Genomic DNA, 13021 nt, shown 5'->3' on the forward strand with positions numbered 1-13021 from the left:
TGACACTGGGCCAGAGCCCACCAAAGGACAGTCTTCCCTGAAAGGGTCCACCCTGGTTGGGGAGATGTGGAAGGGGCTCAGCTGGGGCTGGAACATGCATAGTGAGTCTGAGAAGACCGCACAAGGGTATGTTTTGCTTTCCAGCTCCTTCTGTTACTCTTCCGTTAATGACCTGAGGGATCCTAAGGGTCTGAGCGAGCAGAGGTGGCTCCTCGGCCCCAGCTGTCAGTTGTGTAAAAATATTTTATAACGTCAAAAATTGCCTGGAAGAACAAACAACCCCAAATACTCTGTTTCAATGTGCAGAAGCGATTTGATGGCAACACAGAGAGACAATGAGAGAGAAACAGAGATAAAAAGAGACAAAGAGAGAGACAGGATATATTGATTCCTGCAGCTGCAGATCATCCAAATCCTCCCAGATTACAGGAAAACAAGGGGACTCCCATCATTCCGTGAAGACAACGTCGCTCTACGCAGTTCCCTGGGAGCACCGCGGCAGCTCTCCTCCTATTACGCACAATAACATCACTGGCAAGCCCTTTGTGAGCCCTCGGTGTGCACCAGGTCTGTGCTTGCTCGGCACCATCTCACTTCATCCTTAAAAGAAACCTATGAGGCAGTACTAGGATCACCCCATTTTACAGATGTGGAAACCCATGGGGGTGGTCAGATAACCTGCCCAGGTTCCAATAGTATCCAAGGACAGGACCAGGATTCAGTTCTGGGTCTGTTCGTCCTTATAGCCATGTCCCAACCGCCTGGCTTTGCTAACCTGTTCTATGTTAGCAACAGAGTTTGCTCCCCAAGAAAGCTTTTCCCTTAGTCCTCAACTCCAACTACACAGCCCCTACAATTTTGCTCTCATTTCAAACTTATTTAACACAGAAGAATACGCTTCTGAACTGCCTGGGAAGCTGCATTTTCCTCTCTCCCCTCCCAGTGCAAAGTGACATTTATTCGTGTGCCTAGGAAGGACCAGCCCAAACCCATTCATTACAAGGGAAGGGAAGCCACATGTGTAGACCCTGGCTTTCAGCACATCATTGTATTTTTTTTTTTTTCCCGTGGCTGCAAAAAGTAGAATTCTTTCAATAAAAACTTTCTATCTAAAAATAAAATAGTGGCAAACTCTGCAATTATACTTCTCAGTTGGAGACATTTGCTTTCCACTCTCTTTTCCCAAATGCACAAGGTCCAATTCGTTGGTCAGTTAATGGGTCACACCAAAGGCCCAAATGTACTGTAATGAACTGGAAAACCAAAACTATGTAGGTTTGAGTCATTGTGTGGTTGTTCCCCGAGTGCAGTGAGTAGCTTTATTTTACATCAACTGTATGCTATTTATCTCACCTGTCCTCCACACAGTGGGGCCCTGATCAGGGTTTGCCAACCTCCAGCCCTAGGGCCGTCAAATGAGGCTTAGAGGCAGCTGTTGTCAACGCACTCTTCACCCAGTCTCCTCCTCTGAGCCCACCCCAACCTCCCCGCTTCCTCTCCTTTCCCTTCGCTGTTCTGCATCTTCCCATTACAGGACAGCCCCATGCTTGCTTGTGGAGTTCTGGATTAGCATGTGACTTGGATTTATCAGAAAGGTTGCTCAGAACCTATCAGAAGGGCTCCTGGATATTATAGACTGATGGCTCTTATTTTCTCAGCTGGTAGTTTCTATAAGAAAGGGTACTATCTTATACAGTTATACTATAGGAGAAGTACACCATTAACTACATATATAATTCTGGTAAGACGATTTTACATCTAATTCATCAGGGTTCTTTAAGGAACATGTAAACTTATGTTTACCTACGGGCGATGGAGGGAACAAATGAGGGAATTAGACGAACTTTCAGAAAGTGTTTTACAGTATGATCCGAAGAGAATTTTAAAACACTATGAGATAGAGCGGAATGTTTTATCATGATTAGGAATCTAGCCTAGAGACAGAAGACAGAAGATTGAGACCAACTGACAGTCAGGTGTCTAGAAATGGGTAAACATTTTTATAAATGATAAAGAGAAGGAGATGCCGCGTAAACTCTTCAGGTTTGTAGGAAACAACTCCCTTCCTGTAAATGCCAACTGGAACAAGTCATTAGACCTCCAGGAGAAGACATGCAAAAGATTTTATGTGAACGAAAATATATATATATATTCCATCATATAATATTTCCTCATGTAATATCAAAATTACAACCCAAGAAAGGGTCCTCTGAATCCCTACACATTATTCCCCTGAAGACACTTAAGCCACTGTGCTGCTTTGGCTTAAAAGTATGCTCGAGAAGAGCATGGGATGGCCACTGGGGCTGAAGTCATCAGGAAGGGTATCAGAAATCACACACAGGCTGTCATGTGTCCTTGTAGAAACCCCTGGTGTGTGTCCTCACATAGAGGACCAGGTATAGTTTTGGTCACCAGACCTGTAGAGGGATACAGTAGATCAAGAAATTTGCCAGAGAAAGCCAATCAAAAATGTCAAGGGAGCAGTAGTTAATAACAGAATAGCAGCTAACAATCACAGAGCATTTGCCGAAAGCCAGGCACCGGTCTAAGTGCTTTGCATGCGTTAACTCATTTACTCTGTTAACCATCCCACGAGGTAGGCACTCCTATTGACACCATTGTAGAGATGAGAAAACCAAGGCATAGAGAGTTGAGGTTGCTTGTCTAAGTCATGAAGCTAGTATTTGTACCCAGGCCACTGGGTACCAGATTCCAGGCTCTTAACTGGTTCTTACTACTTGGGAAAGACAACAAAATTCCATGCTGTTTTGCTACGGAGGCAAAGGTTAAAAGTAATTTTTCCAAGTGAATAGAACCAAAAAAAGGTCTGAGAGGGAAAACATGGGCTTTCTACCAAATTGTAGATTATTAAAGTGAGGATAAAGTAAATTTCAGACAAATAAAAGGAAAATGGCTTTGCACAGCAGAAAACATTATATAAACTTTTTTTTTTTTTTTTCTGAAGAAGAATTGAGACTACAAATTCTAATAGGCTCGAAAAGGGTTGGCAATTGATAATGTGTTACTAAGGGAAACAAGGTTTGTTCTGAGGTGTTCTATCCTTTCAGGTGTGAGGTTAACAGGATTTCCATGTCTATTCGCCCAGGAAAATCCCTGGTTATTTCTTCTAGAGGCAGGCTATGGGACTGAGGAACTGTGGGTCTTCCCCCGTGTGGCAAAGCCTCAGTCCATTTCTCACTACCCTTCCTGCCACTTGGGGCTTCCACCAGCTCCTTGCCAACCTCATCTCTGAGAAGCTCCATCCCAGGGGAGAAGATGGTCTGCGGGTGTGGGTAGTAGCTCTCAGTCTAAAGTGACAGGAAGTGCTGCCCAAGTAATTCCAAGGGGCTGGCACCCCCATCAGTTGTAGAAAGCCTGTGCTGGGGTGATGGCAGCCTAACAGCAGGGCCAAGTCTTACATTTGAGGACCTCTGTGCTCCACGGTGTTCCCTCTGCCTGTTTCCTAGCCTGTCCTGGAGAAAGCAAGCCGACAGAGAAGGTAAGTGGTCTCTGGGAAGAGTTACGATCCTAACTGTAGGCCCAGAAGTCTCTTGGCCTCTCCCCTTTTCCTCTCCTTGGGCTTCAAATGCCTCCGGCTACCCAAGCACAATGCCCCTCTGAGGAGCTGGGAGAGTCTGGCTATGCGTGCAGCCAGCTCCTTGGGCAATGGAGGATCTAGGGGTGAAATGGTTTTATTTCAAGTGTCTGCCAACCCGGCAGCTCCAGGGAACAAAGAACCCCCCCCCCTCTGGTCTTGTGTACCCGGGAGGAGAAGGCCTAGGACATTCTGCTGTCCTCGTGGTGTTGCAGGATGTAAAAAGAAAAAAGATTTGGCGACGCTAGGCTTGGTGAACGGGATCAGGGGCAGGAGGCAATACGGTTGAAATATTAACTATTATCGAGCTGTTTAGTTCTGAAGGATTAAAGAGACACACATGCTGACTCTCTTTAGCACAGGTCTATTCACAGGAAATCTCTACTCCATCAGCTACAGACATTTTAGCACAAACATTAGAGGTGGGACAGAGGCAATTTCTGGTTCTACTCACCTACGCAGTTATCGCAAAGGCTACAATGAGAGGCACGAGGGGGCCGGAAAATCTTGCAGGTGAAACAATATTTAAGTTTCACAGTCTGGCCATTGATGATGACTTCCTTGGTTCTGGGAGGTGGGCGGTACCCCCCTGAACTGGTGCCGTTTGCGATATCTGTGGAGAAAAGAAGACAAGAGCACAGGGGCTTAACATAGCACTTAAGCTCTGCAGGCTCCCGCACCTAGTAGGCCTGGAATCTGCATTTCCAAGTGCAGGGCCCACAGCCAGCGCCTTTCTGGGAGGCACCTGACCCCTAGACACACAAATGCGGTAGGACACCGAAGGCTGGCCGTCCCGCAACCTTCGTGCTCCTTGAGGGCTTGGGGCTGCGCTGACAATTCCACACACGCGGCAGTGGCCACGTGACTGACCTCTGCCCAATGGGGTGCAAGTACACGTGGCCCCGCCCAGACGGTGGGGGCCTCCCCTGAACCCCACCCACTGTTTCCCCCCTTCCGCAGGCCACCTTGGAGACGTACACTGGGGCCCCCTGAATGACTGTGCACACGTGCACGGAGATCTTACACCAGCTAGCGCTGTCCTAATTACTACAGTGGGTGATAGTTACATCAGGAACATTTCGCTTCTCCGACGCCAGCTCAAGAATCTCCCCACTTTGCGCCTTGGGGAGGCGCAAAAATACCAGATATTGGGTGGGGGTGGTATACAGATTTAAATATATATTTAAATAAATCATTACATGTATATTTAAAAAAACAATTTATATTTTATTGTCTGAACAGCATCTTTTATTTTTTAGAACCAGTTTTTTTAAATGTTGAAGAAAATACAAATACGTTTTTTTTTTTTTTTTTCAAGTTTCATTTTATCTTATAACCTGGCTCTCATCCCTGAGTTCACACTAGAATCACCCAGGGAGCTTTTCAAACTCCCCTAGTGCAGGGACCCTGCCCCAGACCCGATAAATCAGAATCGCCCAGGGTGATTCTAATGTGCTGTAGGGTTGAGAACCCCTGCTCTACAGGAAGATAAAACATTTTATTCTCATCTAGACCCCTCACAGCCACAAAGAATTGAGGTCAGCGAGCTGTGCAACAGGAACAGAAGGCCACGGGTAAATGGAGAGCAGCAAGAATATCTGTGAGGGCTTCAGCTGGGACTCTGTGGCTGATAAACACAGGTGGAGCAGAGCCTGGTGGCTGGAGGAACTCTCGGGAAACTTCATGGTGTTCTTTTAAAACAGAGCTGGTAACATTTAATTCGTCTTAATTCATACACTATCAGATGGCGACAGCTGCAACATACTTCTGGTAAATTTCCAAAGTGATAGGAATGAGTCCCATCCTCCACTCAGCTCCCCCCAACCCCCCTCCCAGCCATGAACTCAACCTGGGCGAGAATTTCGTGGAGAGCTTTCAAAACTACTGATGCTACTGTCCTGCCCTCAGATATTCCGATTTCATGGGTGGGGTGCAGCCCGGCATCAGAGGTTTTAAAAGCCCCCCAGGTATGGGAATCAGGGCCTTGTCACCGTGGTCCACGCAGCATCCGAGAGCTTGTCAGAGAAGCACATTCTCTCTCAGTCCCGCCCCAGAGCTCCTGAATCAGAATCTGCATTTACGGAGACCACTAGCCCCCTCCACTCCAGGGGGGTGTCGTGCACCTTAAAGTTTGAGAACCCTGCTCCCGGATGCCTGTAAACACTACCCATCCACACGTCACATGTACCTCTTCCTCTCACGTGCCTCTCTGTTGTGTACCCAGATGCACTCACATGTGTGATAGAGAGCTAAACTTAGACAACACAGAAACTTGGAGAAACTCTGCGCACAGGAAGGGGCCGCTTCGCAAATCGCAGCCAGCCACCCAAGCGTTTTCACGTGGAGAACCTGGTGATCAGGAACAGCCGACGGAATCTGCAGAGCTGCACCCTCTGTCCCCCCAGGACCGCTCTCACTCACAGAATTCACAGCTCACAAGTCATGATTTCAGGGGGTGCCCCCTTTACCCCGATCTTCTTTAAGAGGCTCTCTGAGGCCTGAAATCTGCCCATAGCCCTTTAGCCTAAGGCTTTGATATTTGTGAAGATACCAACCCCATTGGTAGGGCAAACATTCTGAGTGGTTCCAAGCCATTTACTCTTCATGGAAAATTAAAGTTCCACAAGGAGGTTGTAGAAGGAGAGGTGAGAGTTCAGGAACATCTGAGGGAGAGAAGGCAGTACGGAGCAGGGACACGGAGAGCAGGGAGCAGCCCTTCTGCTTTACATCTCCGCTGAGGACACTCATTCCACTTGAATAATTAAACAGCTGTGGCGCCATCCCAAGGACTCTGGGTGGCCTTGCCAAGCAGGACACCCTCTCTTGGCATGTCCCCCACCTGCCTGGCACCCCAAGCGGCTGCCCTATTAAACAGTGCTAAGTTCAGCAGGCGTCTGGAGAGGGACCAGCTTCCAAAGCACATACACTGGAAAGAGGGCAGCATCTCAACTGATTCTGTGATAAGAGAACAAAGAGACGAAGTGGCTGCGTACTTCCTGAAGCATCAGGGTAAAACTAACTGGCTTTGAACACATCAAAGATAAGGTCACAACTCTTCCAGTGCCAACTGGATGCCACTGAGGCCTAAATTAATTATGACTTGGTGCCTCGCTAGCCTTATGTCAGCTGTGAAACCCACTGTATCTATTTAGCTCTTGAAAACATGCGTAGGAAAACTAGAAAGTCAGATAGAGGATTAAAAAGAACAATAACCCAATCAATAATATTTGTGTTACTTTAACCAGAAAAGTTTAAAAAATGATTTGTCAAGAAAAATACTTTAAGAAGCAGGAATGACAAACTTATCCACTAGAGCGACTCCTAAAAAAAGCCTAGTTCTGAGTAACAATGACTTTAAAAAGTGAGTATTTACCCGCACTCCTTAAGACCAACTCTAGTGATCTTGTAGTTCTAAAGTACATTTTTGAAAGATGAAATCATTGATAAAAATTTGAGCTGAAGCTGGAATTCAACAGACATGGTACACCAAAGCTTAAGCATTAAACCAATCTTACCCAGCCCGGCCCGAGCCCGAGGCAGTGGCCTCCTTGCGGCCCCGGAGCAGGCACGGCTGTTCACGCTTCCAGACATCGCTTCTCCGCTCGGGCCTCCCTGTCCTCCAGATACTCAACCTAGAAGGTCCGGTTCAAGCTTCTCCTGTGGAAATGCCTTGAAAGCTGAGTCACTTCCTTCCTCTCTTGGGCTCTCACTGCACCTAGCTCGTGCATTTATCCAGTCAACAGATCTGTGCTGGGCTCGTAGGTGCCAGCCCTGTGCTGGCAGCTGGGGATGCAGCAGGAACTAAACAGACTTGTCCTCTGCTGGTGGGGTTCACAGGCCCGAGGGACAACCTGGGTCCTCTGCCGGTGTGGTGGCCACGAGGATTTAGCTCCGTGTCTTCCCCCAGACGCGGCGCCAGGGCAGGGACCATGCCTTACTGCTTTCACGTTTCCCCTGTCCTGCCGAGGGTCTACACGCAGTAGGTCCCCAGGAACTGCCCGCTGAATGGAAGGCCAGTTCTGGCAGGTAGGGAGGAGTGATGCTGGGAGGCACAGGACCGGTGTCCCTGCTTCTCCACGCCCACGGGTCACAGTCACACAGCCCGGTGGCTCGCCCTTCCCCAGGAACACCTCTCGCAAGGCCCTTCTGAAGCTGTTACTCCTCTTTACGCGTCCTCTTTACAGCCTTTGCTGGTCCAAAGACCCATCTCACAAAGCTAGTCAGTGCCACCTGGGAGGGCCGGGCAATATGGGTAGCTGTCTACCTCAAGGTACCCCCAAATTGTCGTTTCTTTCATATAATACATTCAACAGTCACCCCAGACCAACGGCTTTCTGGAATGCCCGCATCCAGGGCAGATGGGAACAATGGAGCCTTGAAACCCAAGGCTTCGCACCCGCACCTGAGGACAAAAGAAATGCCTCTTCAACATTCAGACTGGCACCCACGGCCGGTCGTGAAAGGCTTCTCATCCCTGAGGATGACAAGCACCCGTGGCCTGCATCCCGGGGCCCAGAAGGCGGTGTTCCCATCCTAATCCTCAATTACTCTGTGGTTTGGGTTTTGGCTTTTGCTGTTGGCAACAATGGTGTTTCTGCTTCTTAGGGCTGCCCTTTGTGGTTTCAAATGCAGCTGTTGAAAAAGAATAATCAAAGTCTGCAATAGCTAATGGGTAAAGAACACTAGAATTGGGGGAGGAAAACCTCTAACAGTTTTGTAAGCTTATATGAGTCAGTATTTTTCAAGGACATTTTTATACACTAACGTTTTGAAAGAAAACTTAAAAGGTTGAAGTGGCCTTCTCCTTCATAAAGTCTCTCCACCTCGCCCCCTCCAAATTGCTGGGAGTTGTTAGCACAGAGGCAGAAACAGTCACAGAATCTCCGTCTAGTATTAACCTCACAGTCAGCCTACGGGCAAAGAATTAGGAGAGCTGGGGAGAGGGGAAGGGCAGCTGTTCCGTGCAAGTTCAGGGACACAAAACTGCCTGCTCACTAAGTTTTTCACTCAAAGAGAAATCCTGGGCTTGTCAGAGTCTCCAGTAAGTTGTTTGTTAATGTATGCACATTTCAAAGCCACTCTCCAAAAAACAAGTCACCTTTTCTTGGGAGGAATCACAGAGTGCTAACATTCTGAGAGGTCCATTTGTCCGCCCCTGATTTAATCCTGCCCCAAATTCAGGGACAAAATTGATGAATTTTAACAATTGCTGAAATTCACCATATAAAGTAATGGAACTCTGCTTTTTTAAAATGCAAAGGGAAAAAAAATCCCAATTTACAAAAGATGTAGATTAAGATTCTTTTCCTTTATCAGAAGGATGCAGAACAGTGTCATTCCCTGGTGCACTGGCGTTTCACAGACCATTCACCAGCTGATGGCACACCCGCCAGAGCGGGAGGAACCTCTACTAATAGGCATTTAGCCGGAATGAAGATAAAGCATCTCTGCATTAGGATATAAGTCACAGGGAAAGTGTGATTTGCTTTATACCCAAGCCTTCATAACTATATGGATTGCACGTGCTGGAGGACAGCTGTTGGATCCAACGAATCTGAAATCTTCATAAGGCTCATTTCATTGATGCCCTGAGGCATTTGGGACACAAACTACCCAACCTTGGAACGGTTGATCTATTGCAAAGGAAGATGGTTATTTTTAGAGCCATTTAAGACAATCTCTTAGCTTAGAGTTTGTAAACTTCCAAGTTTATAGGAAAATATTAACAATGACTAAATGTCAGACAAGTCAACTTCTATTATTTTAAGTGTTTGCGGGAAAAGGTACAGCAAATTCTGGTCTGTCTACAGATATTGGTTATTTCCACTCAAGACAGTAAAAATGTGAGTATTTTCTCACGAATATATTGGGCAGCAGTAGCTTTGCCTCCACAAATGCTTACATACAAAAATGCAGATGGGGGCTCATGGAGGGGGGGACAGTCCCCTCCAGTTAAAAGCTTTGCCTTCAGTGCTTTGTCTTCAGTGCTTATCTTCAAGGACTGAAGCTGACGCCTGAGGTGAGGCTCTGGCAGGCAGAGTTTCAAACCTGAGCCACGAGGTGGGTAGACAGGGGGTCTCCTCTGCTTAGGGGAGCTCATCCCAAGGTGGAGCAGGGAGCGTCTGCAAGGCCACAGCAAGAGAACAAGGGAAGCTGACGTGGGGGGAGCCACAGGCGAGGGCAGGCCGTATGTCGCTGGGACGAGTCCTACGAGGACTGGACGACAGACGACATTCAAGGCCCGGGTACTGTTCCAAATCGTTCGTTCACTCTCTCAACACCTATGAGAGTTGGAGGCACCCTGGTGGGCAACACAGACCTTCAAGGAGACCTGGCCCCTGCCTTCAAGGATTTACAGTCTAGTGGCGGAGACAGACACGAATGAAATAATCGCACAACTACGTGCATCATTATGCAGTGTTGTTGCGAGTCAGAGAGCAGGGGAGGCTGCCTCTTTCCAGAGGGTGTGGCATTTGAACCAGAATCTGAAGGACGACTGAGTAGGGCTTTCCTAGGCAACGTGCGTGGGAGCTCCTGCTTGTGTGTGTGGAGTGTGCACGCACGCCGGGAGTGGGAAGCAGGGCATCTCAGGCAGAGGGAGCAACTTGTGTACTGCTCTCGGGACAGGAGGCAGCTGGCATATCCAGGACCGACGGGAGGCCAGTGTGACCAGGATACAGAGTGAACGGGAGACAGGCAGGGAGGAGGAAGGCAGGGGCTAGATCGCTCAGAGCCCTGGAGTCAGGTTTGGGATGCTGGCCTTCAGTCTAAGTGCAAAAGGAAGCTTGATCATTAGTTTCATGTCAACTTGGCTAAGCTCTGTGCCCAGATGTTAGTCAAACACCAGTCTAGCTGTCGCTTCGAAGGTATGTTTAGGTGAGATTAGCATTGAAATCAGCAGACTTTGAGTAAAGCAGATGACCCTCCTTAACATGGGAGGGCCTCAGCCAATCAGTTGCACGCCTTAAGAACAAAGATTGAGGTTCCCCGAAGTAGAAGAAATTCTCCTCAAGACTGCAATGTAAGAAACCCCGTCTGGGTGTCCAGCCTGCTGCCCTGAGTTATTTGGACTCAAGACTGCAACATCAACTCTTGCCTGACTTTCCAGCTAACCCAACAAATTTCAAACTCGCCAGCCCCACCAGTGCCTGAGCCGACTCCTTAAAAATAAGGATCTTAAAACAAAATAAAATTTTTTCTATAATTTCTGTTACCTATAGCTCCTGTTGGTTCTTTTTCTCCAGACAGAGAACCCTAACATAGAAGCCAAGAAGAGTTCCATGCTGTGTAGGAATTAAAAAATATCACATTGACTGCAGTCTCAAAGATGGATTGGGGGAAGGAAGGGGAAGCAAGATGGATTTAGGGCCAGTTAGGAGGGGTTTGGAATACAAGCTAGAGCTGATGTCAGCCTGAAACATGGCGGTGGCTGTGACGATGGAGAGAAGTAGATACATTCTGGAAACATTAAAATGGTAACATCGATTATTAACAGATGTGGTAAATGAGAGGCAGGTGGGTGAGCAGGCTGAGCCTCAGGCTCTGGCTGGTGGCAGGGGGGCACGGAGGCGGCATCCCCGAGGCAGGGAGCACTGCCTGTTTTGGGGAAGGTGCACTGGCGGCAGAAGGAGATCACCTGCTGGTACTGAGTGGGAGGAGACATCACACGGGCAGGTGCGTATACAGAACGGGACCTCAGAGGAAGGGCCGAGGCTGGAGATACAGGTCCGGCAATGACACGGGGAGAGAAGGTAACGTCAGAAGGTGTTGGAAGGCGAGAGGGCCAAGGGCTGAGCCTTGAGGTGCTGACTCCTACGTTTAAAAGCAAGGAGTGCCTGAGAGGTGGAAGGAGCGGACGGTGTGGCTGAGTGCCTTAGTGTGTGTCAAACACACTTGGGAAAACCCGAATACTGGACTCCCTCCAGGACACTGACTGAGCATCAGCACAGCAAAGGGGCTGGAAAGGAAACCCAGGGTTTCCCCAGTGTGCTTAGCTCTCCTGCCATCCAAGGATACGCCCATCCTGTGGGACAAGGAGCGTTGTGTAGCACGCCAGCAGGGAAAATGTTGATGTAAGAGGCGGGAGCTGGCGGGGACATCAGGACCAAGGGGGTGACGCTGTGACAGAGGAGTGGATGCCGGGGTGGAACAGGAAGGAACTGTTCCCTTTGGGCTGAACCGAGAGCACTGGAAACAAAGCCAGGATTGGCGGCTGGTGAGAGGGATCAACCCATCGTGCCCAGGATGCTTGGACCACGTGCGTAGAGACGGCAAGAACATGGGGCCGGCCACCGTGAGAGACCACAGATTTGCCCTCAAACCGGTAGAATCACCTAAGGATGCAGAGATGTAGAGAGGGATCCTCATGCAGGGATGGGGGAACCTGCTACAAATTCCTGGCGATGGGGGTCTGCAAGGGGACCTGGCATCTTCCATGTAAACAGACTGGCCTGCCTGCCCCTGCTGGAGGCGTGGGTGGTGGTGGCGGTGTTGGGTACCAGCTTTTTTCCACCAAGGCTCAAACCCGCTCTGGTGGTCCCACCTTCATGAGCAAAGCAGGGCAAGCAAGGCCGGCCATGGGGACCGCGGCTGCCTGTGAAGTCCTCAGGGAGAGGAACTGAATGGGGCTGGCGCGATGCTTTCTGGCTCTGAGAGGGAGTGACAAGAAGAGGTGAGTGGTGCTGATGGCGTCCTGACTCGTAGACATGCCCCCAAGCCCCTCACCAGCATATTAAGAAGTTAGAAGTGGTGGGAATGCTTACAGCAGGGGCTCTGACAGGCGCAGAAGGGGGACATGATGAGTGTAAAGGGCAAACCCACGTTTCACAAAGTGGCTCGGGCTTGGCCTTGCCCCCCCCTCCCCCGCATGTGGTTTCGAGTTGCAGAAGGTAATTTCACTTAGAAACCACAGAGGACTGGGGCTTATTCTAGACTTGGTCCTCAAAAGGCTTGTGGGATGCATCTCCTTTTGGAGAGAACTCTGTCAAGAAAAGAGCATTTGTCAGATGAGAACTTTAATAGGCACTTTTTAGCCTCATGAGAACCTGACTACTTAGGACTGTAACAAGGAATTGAGAAAAACACAACGGAAGTACGTGGAGAGAATCGGGCAAAGCAACCTTTTTCTGTCTCCTTAATAGAAAATAGAAAAGGGAGCCTGAAAGAGTGAGCTTCAGGCGCTGCTCAGTGCTGGTTTCGTTCATTCACTCATTTGAATATGTATTAGGTACCTACTATATGCTAAACAGTCTCCCAGGTGCTATGGATACGGTGGTGAATAAGATCAGTCCTCTGTCCTTTTGTGGCTTATACTCTAGGGAGGGCAGATAAACCCAGAGTACGGATTTTTAATAATTTAAGTGTACAAAAAAATCATTTTTAATAATAGATCTTAAACTTGGCTGATGATCAAGATCACCTAGG

At 48.6% G+C, this 13021-nt stretch overlaps 1 protein-coding gene across 2 annotated transcripts in view; it reads right to left on the reverse strand.

Moving 5' to 3' along the window:
- Positions 1-13021, reverse strand: part of ZDHHC14 (zinc finger DHHC-type palmitoyltransferase 14) — a 271525-nt gene that overhangs the window by 66730 nt on the left and 191774 nt on the right. For both annotated transcript variants that reach the window (XM_068551373.1, XM_068551372.1), the window contains exon 3: positions 4053-4211. In XM_068551373.1, the coding sequence (XP_068407474.1) occupies positions 4053-4211 (159 nt within the window). The remainder of the gene's footprint in view (positions 1-4052; positions 4212-13021) is intronic.

The sequence above is a fragment of the Eschrichtius robustus genome, chromosome 9 (assembly GCF_028021215.1).
Source record: "Eschrichtius robustus isolate mEscRob2 chromosome 9, mEscRob2.pri, whole genome shotgun sequence".
Classification (NCBI taxonomy): Eukaryota; Metazoa; Chordata; class Mammalia; order Artiodactyla; family Eschrichtiidae; genus Eschrichtius; species Eschrichtius robustus.